General features: G+C 37.9%; 1 protein-coding gene across 4 annotated transcripts; it reads right to left on the reverse strand.

Moving 5' to 3' along the window:
• Nucleotides 1-12,037: 12,037 nt before the first annotated feature.
• On the reverse strand, nucleotides 12,038-19,732 carry LOC111594510 (synaptic functional regulator FMR1). 4 transcript variants are annotated; one of them, XM_023307829.2, is made up of 12 exons: nucleotides 19,397-19,732; nucleotides 18,329-18,496; nucleotides 18,078-18,261; nucleotides 16,699-16,748; nucleotides 14,964-15,284; nucleotides 14,735-14,900; nucleotides 14,607-14,674; nucleotides 14,132-14,441; nucleotides 13,944-14,075; nucleotides 13,335-13,878; nucleotides 12,866-12,940; nucleotides 12,038-12,797 (listed from the first exon to the last, which is right to left on the reverse strand). In XM_023307829.2, the coding sequence occupies exons 3-12, from the start codon at nucleotides 18,156-18,158 to the stop codon at nucleotides 12,391-12,393; spliced, it is 2,154 nt and encodes a 717-aa protein (XP_023163597.2). In that variant the 5' UTR covers nucleotides 18,159-18,261; nucleotides 18,329-18,496; nucleotides 19,397-19,732; the 3' UTR covers nucleotides 12,038-12,390. The 4 variants fall into 4 exon arrangements, with proteins under 4 accessions (XP_023163597.2, XP_023163599.2, XP_023163596.2 ...); XM_023307831.2 differs by having other exon boundaries at nucleotides 14,141-14,441; nucleotides 19,397-19,731; XM_023307828.2 differs by having other exon boundaries at nucleotides 12,857-12,940; nucleotides 14,141-14,441; nucleotides 19,397-19,731.
• Nucleotides 19,733-21,425: the final 1,693 nt, after the last annotated feature.

Here is a 21,425-nt window from a genome sequence, read left to right on the forward strand (position 1 = left end):
TATATAGAATGTTTCATTTGTATTGCAGAATTTTGCAATAATTTCTGTGTGTAAAAATAACAAACGGGCATGTGCTGCCCATTCACACAGCTGTCGACGTGTCTGTGTGTGTGGGGGTGTGTGTGGGAATTGCAAGGCTCGTTATGAGGTCGATTCTGTATCTGTGTGCGAAAAGATGACTGCAAAATGCATTTGACACAGAAAATTAGAACAAAAACCGTCGCAGAAAGCCCATAATTTAGGCTTTCATTACAAAAAAACAAATATAGAAATAAAAAGCACAAAATGGAGCTTTAATAAAGTGTGTTTTAAAGCCCGTTTGAAGCTGCGTGCAAGGCAAAATACTTAAAAATTATTCACAGGGCCAAACCCCAGCAAGCAGAAACAAGTTAAAATTACTATATCATGTTTTTTTAGTAGTACAAACCGATTATACGCTCAATTAGCGCACAACACAACCAATTCTTAATAGATATATTGTGTATATCTATATTTACTGCAGTTGCAAAGCTTTTTTTAAAACCTGTTTTTCAAAATTGCAAAAAAGCAATTAATCATGCACAATTTTGTTGTTTTAATTTAAAAACAAATAAATTAGTTGAGTGCAAAATACACAAGTTCAACTGAAATTCCAAGTACTGCAAAGTTTCCCTTTTGTAATTAAAATAAAATAAAAATGGAATTTAATAGGAATCTAGATAAATTTTTATTAAAATTTAGAAAGGTTTGAATCAGTTTTAAATTGATATAGAAATAGAAAAACAGAATGAAATAAACTAAATTATGAATAGCTGAAACTATAAGCTAATATACATATATATATATATATATATATATATAATTATAAGTTTTTTGTGAATGAATTTCATTGCTTAAATGTTAAAATCTGCAATTCAAATAACGGCTTCAAAATTCTTCTTTCTTAAACTGGCTAGAAACTAGGCATAGACAACATTTACCGTACTACAACTTTATTTAGCTGTATTTTCTCGTTTACAAAATATTTCGTGTTTATTTATTCAGCTAATGTGCTTTGGAATTTGTACCTCAAGTAGCTGAATAAGCTAGTCTCTCTGTCACTCCCTGCCTCTGTCTCATATCAGCAGACGCGTCAACAACCGAAACACAAAATTTTGCGGCCATTTATCTATCTAGCTATCTCTCTGTAGACTATCTACATATTTGTCTGTCTGACTGTCTGGAGACAAGCGTTACGTATTTGCAAAAAAGGAGAAGAAGAAGAGAGAAAAAAGTACGTCGAATGACATCATCAAGCGTCTGCGAAGTGTCGGCTGCTATCATTAGTCGTTAGTTTAGCTGTGGCTGTAAAAGATACTTTTGCCAGAGATACTTCTATGAAAGATACTTTTATAAAACATATCTAGCATTTGGCACACATTTGCCAGCAATAGATCGTTGTTTCACTGTTATATGGGCCACATAGAAGAAGAGATATTCTAAATATAGATATATTTATATATATGTATGAATGCGTGATCAGTAACAGCAATTAGTCAACTTAGTGGCTGTCTTACGGCATGTCTAAAGTCTAAAGTATTCAATAATATATAATATCGCTAGAATCAAGAATTTGTTTATGTCAAAATTGTTTGTTTCCTTTACTTTATAGAAACCTTTGTACATTTCGGAATCAGAGATCACATCTACATCATGTTTAACAGAATATATGTAAACTACAATATTTTAGGTATATTCTTAATTTGAATTGTTTAAACAAGTTTTGTTTAGTGTAGAGTCATAGCTGTGAAAACCCAGCCACGATCCACGATCAACGATTCGAAGGCAAACATTGCAAATCAAAGGACAAGTTAATGACAAGTTTCATATCTTAAAGACCGCAATGCCTAACAAATATACCAAGTAGTGTATTCGATCTTCGGCCGATTCTTGGCAAGCCAACAAAGTATGCTGATAAGCTGTCTGGATTAGCCAGAGCAGCCTCAATTCCATTTGTAGTTAGCGTGAATCACGTGTTTCCAGATAAGCAAAACAAAATGCTTTCAAATCAATGTACATAGTAAAGCAAACATACATCCCATGCCCGCATCTATATATATAGTATATATATATATATATATATATATATATGTTTCGTTAGCATTTTGTGTATATTTCATGCTCTGTTGGCCGGGGAGCGACCTTCAGAGCAGCCGACAAGGTCGCCTTACCCAGTTTTCAGGCCAATATGCCTACAGCTCTCGGTTGGCAGCGTCAACTGCACAGTTATCATCTAAGGCCCGAAAATTGGGTCAGTGTTACGACCCAGTTTTTGTGTATTCCGCCCCCATTTGGCCGAACCTTTTCGGTTCGTGTGTTATGAAAGGTTTGCAAGGATGTGTTTTTTCTCCTCAATCTGCTCTGTTATTGATTGCGAACTACATAACCTGGCCAAACGGGTGCACAGCATGCAGCACTGTATATATATATTTATATATAGTGTATGGGAGAGTGTGTATGTGTGTGTTGGCATATATATCGGGTATCTACTGCTGCAGTTTGTGCCGCAAGGCTGCGCACGCTGCGAGCTTAGCCAAGAAGCCAAAAATAAAAATTCTCTTTGGCAAGGCGCCAAAATGCACTCAGCATTGCACATTGGCAAATAGCAAAATGAAAAGGGTGGCGGTGGGTGAAGGGGTGGCACGAACTACCCCTACAGCTATCCCTACCCCTGTCCCTTACTCTCTTCTATATATAAATTTGTGTACAGTGAAAACTTTGCTAACGAACAGCTGCTGTTGGTTTAGTTAAGACTTGCATTATGTTAGCAAATTGAAATAAACTTTTTTGATTTCGTTTTAGCCAGTTTTTACTGTATGTTGTTTGCATGGCATATAGACAGTTTGAAAGCGAAATGTTGGTCACTAAAAATACGTCCAAAATGCAAATTGACAATGAGAATGCGAATGAAACGACGCTGCACATATCTATAGCATAACTCAAACACACAAACACAACAACACACACACACACACACTTCAGGCATTGCTCAAGGCAGCAGCAGTTGCAAATCCTCCCACACCTCCTCATTGGATCTGCCTCTGCATTGGCAAAATCAATGCGCACTTTTGTGTCATTTCGCTTTTCACTTATTACATCACACAGTGAACGAGAGAAAGAGAAAGGGAGACGGAGACAGAGAGAAAGAGAGAGAGAGAGAGAGAGGGCGAGAGAGAAAACACTATAAATCGAGGCCCAGCAATTTGGGTCAGCTGCAATGTTGTTACCCAACCAACCTGCCAAGAATCGTATCTATAGCATATTGCATATACTTTATGTAGTATATACATATATATATATATATATATATATATATATATATAGTCTAGTTCTGTGCCTTGTGCCAACTTGGCTGCAACTTTAACTAGTTCAAATTTGGTTCCCTTACTTTGCCCAGTCTTGAAAGCCAGTTGCCTGCTTCTTCTCTGTTTGCACAACAAGCGAATTAGATATTATAACTGTGTCATGTGTGTGTCAGTGTGTGTGCGTGTGTGTCTGCGTGTGTTCTTGTTAGTTTCATAATAAATGCAAAGCTAGAATTTTAGATTACTCAACTGAAACAAAGCTCTCTTTGTCTGTGTTAAAGACCAGCAAATGTTGACCAGTTTTTCAAGCAAACTATTATTAGCTTCTGGCCCATGGCATATACAAAAGCGTAAAGCTTATGGCTATGTCTAAGAACTGGGGCTAGGGCTGGATTTATCAATATTTTGATTACATGTTGCGCCAAGTCCTTAACTAGCTGACTTTCAATGCGAATGTTTTCAATTAATTTGCACATTCCTCTTTGTGGTGTGTTCTTAAACGTTTTATCGGGTATTTTTCTTTTCTTTGATGTAACGTTTTACTGGCTGTCCAACGCCCTCGAGAGCTCTGGATATTTCATTTTCTTTCTATGTCAATTTTTCAATAGTTTCTTAAAGCTTTGAATAGCTCTAATGCTTAGCTGTTCCTTTAGTTACTTTAACATTTTCTTAAACGTTTTACAGGCTGCTTTAGAGCAATGTAATTAAACATTTCTACACTTGTTCTACTAGTTTCTCAATTATTTGATTGAATTAAATAAGCTTTCACATCTTGTTAGCAAACATATAGAGTTATATATATGAATTCCATATGTAATATATATAGATTTCTGTATGGATTTCAATTAAAAATGTTCGTTAATCTTCACGCTTTCACGCTCTTCTCTACTTTTTGCGCTCTCTTTCCATATTGGGTCTTCATATCAATGGATCTTTTTCTATATACATATAAATATATTTGTTGCCTCTGTATCGCAATCGCTTGTATTTTTCCACTTTTCTGCTATGTTGCGTTACGTTTCGCTTCGTTCTCGCCTGGCCGCACAAAACCAAAAATCTTCGAGCCTATCACGCATTTGCCGCATGACTCAGTTCGTTGTTTGCTGCTTCGAATTCGCTTGGTATTTAAAATTAGCCGAAAAATGCCCCAAGCTAAAGCAGGCAAATAGATAATTCTCCCTACTTTTGAACAAGGAAAAAATATAAAAAAGTATTTAAATAAACAAGAAAGATCGTTGCAGTCGTGCCCTAACGACTGCATGATACACTGTTTAAAAATAGCTGAAATTATGACTATATTTTGTCTTATAAAGCTGAAACAAAGTGATTCACTTGAGCACAAAACTGTGCCCATTTCTCAGGCATATATATCTTAATTCCATTCTATATAGAGTAATTTACGAGCTCAATACTCTCTAAGAACTAAAGTCTGAGACACGGGTAATCCCGAGAATAAATGTTATATATATATATATATATATCTCAAGCTTCTCGCTTCAATCAAACACAAAGCCAATATACTCTCTTTTCACTTCTATTGAGCGAGTATTACAAACGGTTAAAAATCGGTTTAAAATTCGTGTATATAAGAAAAATATAACACGCATTTGTTGCCAGGCGCATTTCACAATACACTCGATGTTTGCCCATGGCTTAGCGCCCACAGTAGCCACACGCTAAAGTGCACAGCAAATATTTAGCGAGCTTAAGGTATTTTCTTTTAGTTCAAGCAGCGGAAGTTTTGTTCAATTTGCTAACATGAAATCATTGATTGCTCTAACGAGCGTTTACTGTACGATTGGGCGACTGCTATGTGGCCTCAAAAAAAATAACAAAACAAAACAAAAATTAATTTAAGTAGCTTTATGGAGCTGCTGCTTTTTGGCCTTTACGTTTGTACTACTCTTGCAACTCTTTTGGCCAACTTCCGCCGACAGCAAAAAGAAAAAAAAAATACAGAAATATTGTTAAAAAAAAAACTAAGTTGGCAACACTCGAACTTTTTTTATGACACATTGGCAGGGCAGGTTTCTGTGTCGGCATTTATGACCCAGATAAAAGCTAAGCGTGTTGGTCAACAACTACGACAACTATGCACACACACACACACTCGCTCTCCATATACACTGAGAACTGTTAATGAAAAGCGCTCAGCTTTTGCCTAATGAAATTATAACCAAGTTACTAAGTGTTCGCCCAAGCAAGGGCTGGGGGCAGGGCGAGCAGGGCGTTCTTGTAGCTAGAGGCGTGGCAAGTTAGTGTTAATTTGAGAGACTTTTAAAGAATTGGGCAGATATGTATAGCTTGGATACACTTGCAGAAAAAGTCTAGTAAAAGTTGTATACAGTTTGGGTACACTGTAAAAAATAGGCTGGCAATTATGATTGGAATTCAACAGTTTGTAAACTAAAACTTAAATAGTATCATATTTATAAAATTTTGTTTTTAAATTTGTTTTTTTTTCTAATTGAATTAAATTTGTTATAAATTTAAATTCTACAATAAATAAATTTTCGAACGAAAAACAAAAGTTCTATAGCAATCAGCTCTGTGTATGCCCGGTACAGTTTGAATGCCACTGGGGCTGCAGTTCACTCACAGTATTCAGTAGAGTCAACACTTTTGAGCACTGAGCAGAGCATATTGTGCAGTCGCAACAACTCGTTTGGCCTGCGCGAGGCATCTAACCCAATTAACACACATCATAAATTTATAATTTCCATTTTGCCTTTTTTTTCATATTATTTTCCTGCTCAAGTTTAGTTGGTTTTTTCTGTAACGCTTTTTAAGCGCGCGTCACACACTCACAGACACAGACGCAGACGCACACTGACACAAATAAGCCTTAATTTATTTAATTGCCGGGCTGTGTTAATGTGTTTTACTGTACTAGTTGCTGTTGCCCTCGCACTTGTGCATTTATTTATGAGCTATTACTGTATTTTCCACTTCTCTCTCTCTCTTTGTCTTTTGTCAGAAATTAGAGCGCACACGCGATTTAAATTCAGTTATATATATATAAATATTTCTATTATATTTTTTGTTACACTTGGAAAAACGGTTTGTTAATTGTGCGGCGCATGCGTCGTATACGCAATTAATTGTTGGCCTTTATTTGACTTGGTTTTCTCTGTTTGTTTGCCATGCACAAGTTTTTGGCGCTCTACAGTCTGTTTGCAGTTGGCACGGTTTCGCTACAGTGCAAACTCTAGACACGAACTGCTAACATGTCTAAGCTGACTTAAAGCAACGAAATTGCATTAAAAATACCTACAAATTTTCAATTCATTTCTTATTACAATATATCATCTTAATTGATGTATCTTTTCTTAATTCAAGTTGCACGTTTGAGCTCGCTCTAATGAGCTTTCACTGTAGCTGCACTAGCCGCACCTACTCACTGAAGCACAGCTCCTCCTCCGCCCTCTACTCTCTATAGCAGAAACAGCAGCTGGCTGCACCCACTGTGCCACGCACCAATTCATCTGTTCCATAAAAAATTGGCTTAGACTGTGAATTAAATTGGCTTAAAACTAAACAATTTTGAACATTTTTCAATTGACGCACATGCACACACACATACATACAGTTGGGCCTAAAGTCAGAATCGACTTTGGAATGAGTACAAATTTTGCTTAATCAGCATTTGGGGCGTCCTTATCTTATCGCCAGCTGCCCCGACGCGACGCAGCGCCACGCTCAATTCTCAATTGTAATTCCAAATTGTTTGTTTGATTTCGATTTCCGCATTTTGTGTTTCTTTTGAGTGCTATAGGAATCTATTGAAATGTCTACAAATTTATGAACTATATGAAGTAGAATATATTTTATGTTTGCTAAAAAGTTTTCCAACTAGTTGAGAAGCCTGTTAAGCCTATATCAACATATAGCTCAGACGATCTTTAATCAGATTTCTTATGTGAAAAAATTGTTTGTTTTTAAAGAATTTTCTATAGTTCTGGGAAATGAATATTTATATTCATATATATTCGTATATTCGTATAGCTTTAGTTAAATGTTTTGGTCAAGCTGTTCGCTTTACACTCGACACCAAAAACAATCATTGGTACAATGTATTTGTCATAATTCTAATACACGCTTATATACTGACACACTTACTCAGAATCATACATGTATATATACACATTTATATATATGTATGCCCTCTCTCTCACACACATGCACACTTCTTTTGACCCATTTGAGACGGCAATCAGCCGATCATTGCTGTGCGCCCATAGCTTATAGCCATAAAGCTGCTAATCGCATTTGTTTAGTTAGAAATCTAAAATTGATAAAGTTTATTTCGTTTTTTACTATTTTTTAGTTTGTCATGTCCACAATCTACCGCCCACTCACCCACTCTACCTTGATCTCCCTCTCTCTTGCACGTTTTGAGTTGTTTTTTTTTTGTTGGTTGCTTTTTGTGTTCTCGTTGCTCTGTTTCGCTGTGTAATATTTTTGTTTCGGTTTCAACATGACATGAATAACAATTAGAAGAAAATAGCAATAACAAATCGAGTCAACTGGTTGCTCTGATGCCGCTGCGTCTGCCACGCCCACACTGACACGCCGCCGCCGCCGCCTGCAGCTCGTTGATGTTGTTGCGGTGTTTTCGTTGTCGTTCAGTTAAAATAAAAAAAAAAACAAAGAAAACGTTAAATGTATACAAAAAAAGTTGAAAGTATCTATAGCATAGCATCCTCTGAAACAGTTTTGGGCTGCGTGTCAGGAGTGCATTTGCACTGAAACATTCTGAAGCTTGTAAATGCACTATCTGGTACGACATTCCAGAACGTACAATCTTCCCAAATGCAACAACTAAATGCTGAAACAATATAAACAATATATATATGCAATTTTTGTGAATAGTGTGAACTACAATAACTAATACTATATACATATAATAGATAAATATGTATATATTTACAATTCATTTTATTTTTTTTTGTTTAACTTAATTTTAAGTACAAACTAAATGTAAGCGTAAAAGAAATTATATGTTAATAAAAATGTATTCCATTCAAAATATATATATTTTATATATGTTGTTTTATTTCTGTGTAATTAGGGCAACAAATCTAACTTAAATATGCCCTAGATACATTTCAATTTACCATTAAACATGCGACACATAAGCTGCTTCCGTCACATAGTTGTAGGTAAATTTCTAGACAAAAGATACATTACATACATTCCTGAAGAACAGGGCTAATCATTTAAAATATATAGATAAATGCCTAATTATACAAAAGATACATTTATAACATTTAGGTGTAGGGCATAATACATTTGGTACATGCATAGAAGCCAAAGATTGATAGATGCATAAGATACAGATACAATTGATATATAGAGAAGATAATGCAACATTTTATACATAGTTACATATGCATTTAGATAGATAGATAAAGATAGATACATATGAATAGACATCGTTGCATAAACACATATGAATTACATTACATAAGTACATATAAATACCCAATAAACTATTGCTCACAATCAATCAACAGATTGATAAGCAATTACTAAAAGATATATTTGATGCATAAAGTTAGCATGCAAAAGATACATTTGTAGCATAAAGATTAGATAACCGAGCATCAATCATGTTGAACAATAAACAAACGGAATCGAACGGCTAGTTCGACTCGCTTGCAATGACCTTGAAACCGGGTCGACGCTTCCCAACTCCAGCTAAAAAGTGGGCGTGGCCCACTTTTAACTTAAAACTGAAAGACATTATTGTGTGAATTGCTTAAAGCAAAACTAACTGTTAAACGACCTTCAGACGTCGCATGCTCTAAGTAATTTGTTTGCCGTCCAACTTTCCCTAACCCCCCACAGCAACCCACTTGTCAAGGCCAACATTAAAACCTACAATTCTCGCCAAATATATATGTATCTCAAGGTTTCATTGCATATTTTACAGCGCTCCGCTGGGAGCAACGCAAAACTGAAAAAGCTTTCGACGGCCACGCAACGTAGCATAAAATGCAGCATAAGTGGACAAGCCGCTGGCGACGATGTTGCTGCCAAAGAGACGCAAGATGGCGCAAAGCATTTTCGCCTCGCTGAAAAGCTCACGGCGGCGGCGGCATCAGCGAATTCTGATTGGCGCCCGATTTCAAAGTGTTGCATCACACATGTGTTCTCTCCCTCATATTATTTTTAATTTTATCATGCAAAGCGAAAGAAAAAAATATCCTTCAATCCGATTGGCTATGCGCTTTGGCAGTGTGGTTAGCTGGTTGTGTGGCCTTTTGACAAATCACAGCCACTATCTTCACTGCCGCCGCGACAAGCTATGACAGCAAGAGAAACCACCTAAAACTAGCTAATAAATAATGCTAATAACTTTATATAAACAAGAAAACTAACCGTAAACTCTGTATACTAACTATCTATGATGAGCAGATAAAATGTATGTGCAGGTGAGTACATGGAACATCCATGAAAGCAACTTAATATACAAAATTCTAAAAAAATAAGTCTAAATATATTGGAAATAAGGGCATGCTCATTATCAAAAGACCTAAATTTTACTATATATATTTCAATGCTTAAATTTAAGTGATCAAGAGTTTAACTACGGTATTTTAAGAAAGCATGATATACACTTAAGTTCGAGTCGATGCAATATATGGAAAATCCATTGTATTCATAAATTTGTATTTCAAAGTTCATCTAGCTCTGGCAAACTTGAAAATTTGATGTAATTTTTCAAATATTACAATGTTATAAATAGATATCATTTAAAAATCCCACCTACTTTAGCCAAGTTACATCTAGACAAAGTTAAAAAATATCTGAACCTGTTACATTTCCTCTAAAATCTAGTAGATTTAGAGAGGGACGAATTCCTAGAATTCATCTAAAATATATTGTGAGCACTTTGCTAAAAGGTATTCAAAGCAATTACGTAATTCCACTTCTCTTGAAGTCCAATTTTTCCTGATGGTAAATAATTTCAGCTGAGCGACAAAGACTAAATAAAAAAAAGTCAAAAAAAGTTCAAATAAATTCGCATTTTTAGTTGTTTTTTTTTATGTTTTTGTTTGTTTTTTATATGTATAAATTTTAAATTAATAAAATTTACTTGCTATATTTCTATATAAGTTCATCTTCATCATATAAATAATATTTTTAAATCGCACATTTTTCTCTTTTTATTTTATATTTTTGTTTTCTTTTTTTAATTTCTTGTATTTTTTATTTGAATTACACAACATTTCTATTATTTATCGTTTTTGTTTGTATTTTTTTGTTTTATACGTATGTTAAAAGATTTTTGTTGTTTTCTTTCTTATATATTATTGACATTGTTCTTCAAGTAAATGAGAAGATCTCTGTGTTTTGTATTTTTTTGTTTTGTTCTTATATATGTGGTTGTTGTTTTTTAATTACTTTACGTGTTCTTTTAACTTTAAATATCTTCAAATTGATTTTCATGAATTTGCTTTTCAACTTCGTTTCTGTTTAACTAACTTTAATTTATGTTTGTTGTTGCTGCTGTTGTTGTTGTATCTCCCAGTTGATTGTTGTTGTTAATGTGTATCGCTGCTTTAAATAATTTAAGAGTATTTAATAGAGGACTAATAAATTAGTTATACGCGTGATAGGTATTGGCAAAGTTTAATATAATTTATGATTTGATATCAACAAAAATGTTAATGAATTATATTTATTTATTTACCCCATTCATGTTCTTTGCGTGGATGTATGAGCGAGCGTGTGTGTGTGTGTATGGGTGTTTATGTGTGTGTGTGTGGGTGTGTGTGTGTGTGTGTATGGGTGTTTATGTGGGTGTGTGTGTGTTAAATAATAGTAGTAATAAATACAACGTTATACAAATAAGAGAGGTTTTCCATATTGTTAGAGTTCAGGTTAGACATAAAACAAAATGTAACAAATTCTAAAATGGATAAAAAAATTCGACATTTTTTACGCTTGAAAATGCTTTGCAATTATTTATAAAAAATAAACTTGCAGAAACTCACTGCGCAAGCATTTACGTGACTAAACAATAATAATACAAAATTGATGTTAAAAATATAATAAAAATGAATGAAGATATATAAAAAATATAGATAACTGTTGCAATTTAGTTTTGTTTCACGCACGAATTATACACAAAACTTGAACTAAATATCTCTTTTTTAATGCTAATTTACAAAGGAAATTAAATAGTAGATATATGCGTATATATATACATATATGTGTGATTTTAAAAAAATGATAATAGCAATTAGATTGATTTTCTTTCACTATAATTTTCTTTATGTAACTAGAAACTTTTCAAGTTGCTGAAGAAACGCGCTTTAGAAGCGCATTTTCGGCAAGTTTTCCATTTGTTTTGTTTTTGTTTTTATAGCAATTAATTTTATTTTTTCCTTTTGAAAAACTATGCTAATTGCCTGCCTTTAAGTTTAAGTTAACATAATCCAATTTGTTGTTTTTGTTTTGCTAATTGCATTTAAGTTTTGGTTTATACACATAATTCATTAGTTTCCATTTTGTTATTTTTGTTTTGATTGTTTTTATTTAGTTTCAATTAAAATTATAAGCCTAGGCATGGTTTAATGCTTTCCTTTTCTTTTGTGTATAATTCGAGCTGTCTGTAAGTGTGTGTGTGGTTGATTGTGTGTGTGTGTGTGTGTCTGTGTGACGTATTAGTATATGTATGTGTGTGTGTTACATTATTCATGTATAATTATATATGCTTGTGTTTATTTTTTAGTTACTCGAAATAGTTTTTCAAACATTTTGTTATTTATGCCTACTCTACACGTTGTTCTGTTTGTTGGTTGTTGGTTGGTTGTTTCGTTATGTTGTGTATGTATGTGTGTGTGTGTGTATGTGTTCTGCTGAGCTGCGGCGATTTGTTAACGACATAAACTTTAAAATTTATTTATCTGCCTGCTTGTTGTGTATGTGTGTGTTTGTCTCCTGCCTGATGCGCATATACAACATGTTGTTAAACGAACGATTTGCATTTTGTTTGTGTTTGTTGTTGTTGCTGTTGCCGTAATGTTGTTGTTGCTGGTGCTGTTGCTGCTGCTAATTAGGACGTACCATTGACCAATCCCTCCTTCTTGATGACATCCGTAGTAACCGCCTGATCCGCATGGTTGTTGCGATTCTTATTGTTGCGCCTGGGCTTTGACTGCTGCTGCTGTTGCTGTGGCCCCTGTGGCTGTTGTGCTTGCTGCGGCAGCAACTGTTGCTGCTGCTGTGTGGCCGCCTGCTGCTTGTCGCTATTCCGCGGCGCATCCTTCGACTTGCCAGTCGAGGCGTTCGCATTGCCGCTGCTTTGTTTGCTGTTCTCCTGGGCATTCAGCGGCGCTTTGTTCGATTGTGCTGGCGCCTGCTGTTGTTGCTGTGCTGACGTCGAAGACGACGCTGATGGCGGCTGCTGCTGCTGTGATTTGTTGTTGTTGTTGTTGTTGTTATTGCCCAACGCGCCATTTGCTGCAAGTGTATTCAGAATTTGTTGAGCTTGACGAGCATTTAAGTTGAACTCGCCTCACCATACTCACTGTTGCCGGGCGCATTGTTGTTTTTTTGCCTTCTGCGTCTTCTCGAGCTGCCCTCGTACGATGAGTTGCTGTCCGCTGTGCCGGAAGAAAGAAACATATATGTGTACAGGCGACGCGATTGAAAAAACAAGTGCTGGCAATATTAAGCGGGGGTTCAACCCAATCAGAAATTAAATTTATAACGTCAAAAGTCTTATTACATATGGGGTTACATTGAATTGTACAAATTGGATTCATTTGTTGGCCAAAAAAAAAAAAAACATATATATATATATACATATATATACGTGTATATACTCACAACCACACACACTCACACAAACACACATAAGCTAGTTATATACAACAGTGGTTGCTTGAATATAGAGAACGTCTTGGCCCCCCGCTTAAACGATCCTCAAGCCGACTGCACTCCCTCTCCCTCTCTCTTTCTCTCTGTCCTAATCCATTCGTTGCTTGGTCAACTCACCACGCTCCACGCTGCTCACTTCGCGCGTCTCTCGCATCTCATCGGTGTGGTTGTGGTACTGATAGTCCCTGCCGTTCTGCTCGTTGCGTGGCGGCCGGCGATTGATACCGCGACGATCATTGCCGCCGCGATAGTTTTGGATGCCTCCACTTCCGCCACCGCCACCGCCACTGACACCGCTGCCGCTACCGCCACCACCACCACCACCACCGTTGTTGCCAGCATTTGGTGGGCCACCGCTGTTGCGATCATTGTAGCGCTGGTCGCGCTGATGATCGCCGCGGGAGTTGTAGTCATCGTCTTCACGCCGATTGTTGTGATAGCGATTCATGTTATTGCCACCGCCGCCACGGCCGCGACCGCGACCGCGCTGACTACCACCGCCGGCGCCACGTATCGAGCGCACAGATTCAATATCGCTGCTGTAGCCACGCTCTGAGCGCCGCGACACAGCGAAGCTCTGTGTGGAGCCCATCGAGGACTCCTGTATGGCGCGCAGCTTTTGATCGATTGCTATCTTCTCCTGGCGCAGTTGCTCCAGGTCCTAACAAACAGTATAAATTGGCATTAACACCGATTACATTGTGTTCGTAACTGATCAGAACTCACCTTCAGGTGTGACAGATGATACTCCAGCAGCACTTTAGCATTCGCAATGCTTTCCATGGTGCCAATGAACACAAAGGGTACGTTCGCTGGCTCGCGTGGTATATTTTGATCCTGTTCGTCATCGCCAGCGATCTGTGTTTTTGTTGTTGCAAGATTAGACCATGCCAGGCAAGGTGCACAATACTCACAGCACTCACCTTGATTCGAAACACTCCGCTTTTATCCACGATCTCCTGTATGATGCGACCATTCTTGCCAATCACTTTGCCAACCAGCTCTCTGGGCACTTGAAAGAACTCCTCGGCATATTCGAGCATGGCTCGTGCCCGCTGCACCGACTCCTCTGTCTCGCCGCTTATCTTGATTGTGCACGATTTTTCCTCTACCTCAATATTCGTAACGCCGTCCAGCGTGCGTGCCGCTTGTATATTGGTGCCGTGTGAGCCAATTGCCAGGCCCATGAGATCATCGCGCACACGAAATTCCTCGATAAAGTTGCTAAAAAGACATAATAGAAGATGTTATATATTATATTACATTATGGATTTGAAGGCGAAAGAATCTGATATGAACAATAGCCTCAACTTCTTTACAGATCGCTCTAAAAATTCTTAAATTCCTATTTAATTACATTGTACTTTATATAAATCTAATATAACTTACCCACGACTCATAAGCATGGTCGTTTCGAGCTGACGCGCAGCTTCTTCAGTCCTTTTCAATAGCATACCCTGGGATTTAATAAGAATAATTATTATCTATTTATACATAATGTAGTTAGATAATGGCACCTTTTGTGAGAGATTACGAAAATGCATATCCTTGAGCATGCTGGCCCGCTTCTGAGTGTGTTCCCATTTCGAGATGACAATTAAGGCATCTATATCGCGATTATAGTTACAAACAGCTGCATCGATGCTGCGTTGAAACTCCTTGAATATGCCATCCTTTTGAGCTCTACAAAGCAAATATAGATATTAAGTATTACATTTGAAAATCAACTAACATTAGTATACTCACACTTCGCGCAGCTCTTCGGGCACGGGCAGCGTGAACTGATAGAACGATTTGGGCGTAATTGGCGGATTTGGATTTTTGGCGCGCAATCTGCCCAAGTCACAGATTTCGGTGTAGGGCGTCTCGAAACCAATGTATGCGACCGCACAAATATCAGCTTTAAGCATTTTGATGACAGCCACCCACCAGCCGCACGTATCGCGTTCGTTTGGGCACGTGAATACCTCCACCTCCATGCCCTCCTCAAAGCTGGTCGCCGCAACGACAGCTACATCGGGCGGCAGGCGAACATTGACGAATGCGTATTTCATCACCTCAGGCACGCTGTAGCACAATGAGACAAGCAGACAAAATAACAAAAGTTAAGGCAGAGAAAACATTTACTTCGTTCGCCATAATGAGCCAGGCAAATGTTCATTTAAATGCCGTGTGCCAAAATATTTGATTGCGAACATGGCTGCAGACAAGTGTTTGTCGACGTTGGCGTCGACATCGACGCAAACGACGACGACGACGACGCCGACGCAGACAGCGCTGTCGACGTTCAGTGCAGTGGCTGGCCGTATGCCAAGCGTGCTCAACACACAATCGCGGGGGTGCCCCCTATTTTTTTTTATACCTAAGACATAGATCGGAAATGACAAACACAGGCACACAGACACACACGCACACACAGACACTGCAGAGCAGCAACAGGGTGGCAACTAAATTTAGACTCAGCTGCGCAAGCTCAGCAAAAATAAATAACAAAAAATAAATATATATGCATATATATACATAAATCAAATTAAAAACCGACTAAAAATCTTCTAAACTGAAACTACAAAAATTGCTCCAAAAATGCAACAAGCGAAAAGCATAAGAAATTGAACTGTAGCAAGTCGAGGATTAAATACTCTTATTGCCAAATTTATGCGATTTAAAGTGCAAAATATATATTTCTGAATGAGCTTAGCTACATAGATTAAAGTATTAATCTATATTGTATATATTGAAGCCATGGGCTGTTATGATAAGAATGCTACTAATAATCGATCAATAGATTTTATCGAAATTGTCTTAAAGCTGAGCAACTAATTGGATTTATATATATATATATGATGATTCTAAACATTCGCTAATATCTTGTGTTACACATGTGATGATGAAACGTGTAAACCCTGTCTGCAAGGATATAAACAAAACGAAAGCAAAGCAAAAGAAATGACAAGAAAAATGGTTTCTTTCCGCGATTAAAAATAGCTAACTGCGACGTCGACGTCGACTGCGACTGCGACGTCAGCTTCTGCTGCTGTGACTACTGTTTAGTGGCATTTGCCGCTGAGGGCTGACAGCTCAACGCGTGCACACACACACACATACACACACACGCATGCATTTGAAGAGCTGACACTTGGGCGGCACGCGGATCGCACGGTCAGTCCGTCTGTCATTTGTCTGAAGGAGCTTCAGCAGCATCATTTAACAAATTGCGCCAAATGAGAAGCGGACAAACGGTGGCGTCTCCCAACGCACAGCCGGATGGATGATGGGCGAGCGTTTGCCAAAAGACAAAGTGCAGTTTGCATCATTGTTGCAAATTGTTTGTAAAATAGGCACAAAACAACCAAAACATAGATCACATAATAATAATAATAATAATAATAATAATAGAATATATAAATTACAATATTAACAGGCGGCTGCTGCTGTTTGGTGGTTTGGTTTGTTTTGTTATAAATTTTGTCGCAAGACTTACCCGTCCACATCCACAAAGACGCCATCATCGCCGACAGCTGTCACCTGGCCCTGTTGTAGTTGTTGTTGTTTTTGTTATTATTATTGTAGTTGTTGCGTTGACGTAGACAGCGACAGAGACGTAGCGGCAGCGGCAGCACAAGAAAAGACAAGAGTGAGAGAAAAATGTGTGTCATTTATATAGTTGGTTTGCGTTAGTTGTTTTATGATACATTTCATAATGCTATAGATACATAATTTTGCTTTAAATTATACATTTTTATGAGCGAATGACCAGCCAAATGCCTTTAACAAAACGTGCCACACACGCGGGCAAACTACTCTTGGATACTGATAAGAAATGCAACGCAAAAACTAATCGCCAGCCCAGCAAATAAAACAGACTTTGATTGAGCTGGAGTAAACTTTAAATGCATATGCCGGACTCTATAAAAATTACATGCTTTTTTCACAAACCTCTTCGGAAATATTGTCCACATAATTTCCTTTAAAAAAGCATAAATGGAGTTAAGCATATTCCATTAAGTTACCTTGTGGACAAACTCACTTCGATATAAAAAATTCAGAAGAGTACTTTCTACTTTTAATATGCTTATTATGAAAAAGGAAAGAGTTTTTGAGTATACTGGAAAAAGTGAAGTTTCCCTTTACATAGTTGACTATCCTAGCTACTCCTTTGACAAGTTCATCCCATCAAAACAAAATCTTCGTCTAACGCTAATGATTTCAAACATTCGCCTGCATGAACGCCGCTCATTCAAACCCTTCAAGTACTGTGCGGCTAATGGCAAAGGTTGTCAATAAACTAAGAGCGTTCTTTTAATGAGAAGGAATACTATTGCATGTGCAAATAAATTCCACTTTGCTATCAAAGCCATCAAAACGTATTATGTATGTAAATCTGATAAGCTTTAGAGGGAAATCACAAAGCAGCAAAATTTTCGCCGCGAACGTCAGCAGAGCTGAAAGCAACTCTGTGGAGCCTGCCTGTCCATACATACACACACTCACGCACACAAACATTCACATACGCGAATATGCAGCGACGCTCGCGCAGGCGGCGACACACGCACACCCCCACACAGACAGCGAAAGAGTGCGCCCTATGTGAATGCGTGTTGATTTCTATGCTAATGTGTGTGTGCGTGTGTGCATGTGTGCATGCGTATTGTATGTGCGTATTTCGATGCGAGACTCCACTCAACAAAATGATGCAGGTATTTATAGAAATAAAGCTAAAATTTACGAAATTAGAAACTGAGGCCGTCGCTGCCTTCGGCACATGTTGCAGTTGCTGCGTTGACGTTGACGTCGACGTCAACCAGCAAAGACTGCGACTTCAGCTTTGGAGTACTCCCGTTGGCTCCCATTCTCTCTTACCTTGTAGTAGGCACCATTATCGAGTCGCACTTCGACCATAAGATCGTCCATTTTGTTAACCCTGTGTTCGCCGGTGTCCATCTCTTTTGTGCAGCTAGTTGTAGTTGTTGCTGTTGTAATTGATACTACAGTACTCGCCCCGCCAATCGCCGCACTCAAGCCGACGTATTTTGTGTGTTAGCCTCTGAAATTCAAAAGAGGAGAACTGAAATTAAATTAAAGAGAATATGGATTTGTAACGCAACACCTACACAACGACAAAGGTTAACGTTGTTGCTTCAAATCTTTGTTATTCCCTGCTGTTGCTTTATCAGTCTTTTGCTTTGTTGCTCGTTTTGTTTTTGTTGTTGTTGCTTTTGCGGTGGTTATGCTCGCTGTTGCACCCACACACACATACGTACGCTCAACTCTCGCAGTTCCTGAAAAAATAAACAAGAGCAAGAGCTGACAATAACAATAATACAGTTTAAGGCGAAATTATGTGCTTATAGATTGACACGGGCAAATTAACGGCATAGCGGCCTGACCAATGCGGACGGTGGCGAATGGCGAACGGTAGAGAGCAGATATTAGCGGCAACAGCCGCGCGATGGCAATCAAAAGTTTTGAAGTTATTTTGGGCTAAACATAGGAAATTCCTTTCTGGTCGAGAACGGTAGCTAAATACCAAGAGCAACAACAACGACGCCGACGACAACGACAACAAATGCAGCGAGAACGTCAACGCGCTTTTGCCGGGGCAGCGCTGGTCCGTTGTCTTCTTCTTTATTTTATAGCCAGCGCCGCTGCGCCGTCGTCTTTCTTTTGTGTCTTCACATCACTTCTCAGCTCTCACACACAGACACACACCAACACTCACACACCCATACACGTAGATATGGATATATATATATATATAAATATATATATACATCCAACTGTCAGCAGAAGCAGCAGCCGCCGCCGAAATGCTGAGCACGCTTTTCCAATAAGAATTTTATGCACACACACTAACACACATGCCTCAGCACATGCCGATTTTTCATACACACATACAAATGTATCGAATTTTTAGTCATCATTTCTTGAAACTTCCGTAAATTTTTGTGAATAAAATTTTTAAACTACATTCGCATTTTCAACTATTTCACACTACGAGCGCTTTTTGTAGAATTTTTCATTATTTTCAGCTCTCTTTTGCTGCACAAATTCGCCGCAGTCTCGGCTGCTGCCGCCTTTGCCGCTGTGCAAAAATTTTTTCGCTTCTTGCAAAAAAATTCTTCAGACGAACTACGCGACTTTATAATTACGTAGAATGTTTGGAATGTTAATGCACTTACGGCTGCCCGGCACGTTGATCCGCTAAATTGTTTAATACTAGCTTCAATCTTTTGAAAATAAAAAATATATCGCGTGCAGTGCGCTGCTTTACTGCTTCCAAAAATTTTTTTTTCGGCTGCGCTGCGTTCTCTTCGCTTTGCTTTTGCACACTGCTTCGCACCTCAGCATTCGGCAATGCTGCCAACTCGATGCAATCGCCTCGCGTTCGTAACAATCTCTCACAAATTTAGCTTTGCTCGCTCGGCTCTTTAAATGTTTCGAACACAATAAATTCAACAATATTATTTGGATAAATACTTTTTGTAAAATAACCCAATGTTTGCTTCAAAACACACTCGATAAACATATGTGACATGAAGCGCACGGTTGGGCAACACTGCAAACTGACAACCAACTGGGCGTTGCCAACTGTTTGATTTTGTTGTTTCACTTTCGATAGCTAACCAGGGCTGCAAGCAATACAGAGTTGCAATGTGGCGCACGCAAGCATCAATTTTGAAATTTCCTTTTCAATGAGGTGAAAGAGAAATATTTCGCTCACTTTGCTGCTCGTTGCCAATGATTTAATTAAGTTGTTTGATCATTGAACCGATACCATCAGCACAAATCACATGTGGCTCGCAACTCAATTGAATTTCGTTTGATTTCAATTTGCTAAATTTCTCAAATGGCAATCGAGTCACATTTTTATAGACGCCTCTTAAACAAAACATTGCAGACCTTTGCCGTTTAATGTAATTGTATTGGCTATTGGGGTTAGTCGCATGACTTTATTTTGTTTTTTTTTTTTTTTCATTTTTATGTTATGCTCAGCTGGGAAAAAGTCGCGTGACGGTGGTTTTTCATCAATTTGTTTCTTTTTCCGCTTTAATTTCTTGTTATTATTTCTGAAATGCAGTCATACACTGTTAAATGCACTATGATGTTAATTAGCTGATAAGCCGTTTTCTATTTTCGAATAATAAAATACCTGTTTACTATATTACTATATTTTAAGACATGCCGATAAGCATGCTATTTAATCGTTTGTTCTTTAAAGAGTTAAATTAAATATAAATATAAATTAAATATATATAATAGAATTGATTTCAGTGTTGTAAATGGCAATTAACGAATTTACAGGGTATCAATTTTCGCATATCGCAAAAGCCACACATGTCGCAATTGAGCGTCGGCAGTGATTTGCAGCGGAAATGCCTTTTGATTTACACTCAAGCTCATTGGTGAATAAATTCTCATCAATTCACTCTCTCTCACACACACACACAAGTGCGCTACTCATTAGAGTGTCAACAGCGCAGTCGATAGCCAACAGCAGCATTTTTTGACATCGACTTTTGTTATGTATTAAGTGCAGTTTAACGACGCGACGTCGACAGCACAGTCCAACAAAAGGCAGCATACATGAATACACACACACACCCATACTCTCTCTCTCTTGTCTAGAAATTTGTCTCTTCAATTAGCTTGCATGTAGCAAATGGCCTGCAACAACTACAACAACAGCAGCATATGCCGCTTGACCCCGCATTAATTAATATCAAAATTTAAATTAGCAAATCGTCTGAGCAGAACCTACCCCTCAGCCTCTTATTAATATCAATTTAGATTTATTTGCATCGTTAACCAAACATGTGCCAAAATTCAAGCGCGCGATATTTTGGTTGAATTGATATTTTCAATTCAGCTGCTGCAACGTCACTTCCGTCGTCGCCGTCGCAGCGCTGCCGGAGCACGCGCTGGATTCGCAGCTGCTCTCATTTCGATCTCGCTCTCTCTTTATGTCCCTTTAACTCCGCAACAGCTGTTAGTTGCGACTACCTTTTATTACGCCTATTTATTGCTCATTTAGCTTTACATGCTTGCTTATCAATTAATCGCCGCGTCTTTAGTTTCGCAGCAGCGCCGTCGACAGCGACAACCGTTCGGTAGATTGCAATTCGCTCGGCTTTCTTCGGTTTGTGTTGTTATTGCTGCTGCTGCTCTTGTTCTTGTTGTTTTTGCTATAGTTGTTGCAGTTGTTTAATC

The sequence above is a fragment of the Drosophila hydei genome, unplaced genomic scaffold, assembly GCF_003285905.1.
Source record: "Drosophila hydei strain 15085-1641.00,03,60 unplaced genomic scaffold, DhydRS2 tig00008119-arrow-pilon, whole genome shotgun sequence".
Taxonomy (NCBI): Eukaryota; Metazoa; Arthropoda; class Insecta; order Diptera; family Drosophilidae; genus Drosophila; species Drosophila hydei.

Bases quoted from the DNA above. Each gene is read 5' to 3' on its own strand.
- LOC111594510 (XM_023307827.2), bottom strand. From the start codon at position 18,158: ATGGACACCGGCGAACACAGGGTTAACAAAATGGACGATCTTATGGTC. The intron at 14,442-14,606 runs GTAAGTTATATT...ATGTCTTTTTAG, and splicing joins ACCATGCTTATGAGTCGTGG to CAACTTTATCGAGGAATTTC. The intron at 12,798-12,856 runs GTGAGGCGAGTT...ATACACTTGCAG, and splicing joins GCCCGGCAACAGTGAGTATG to CAAATGGCGCGTTGGGCAAT.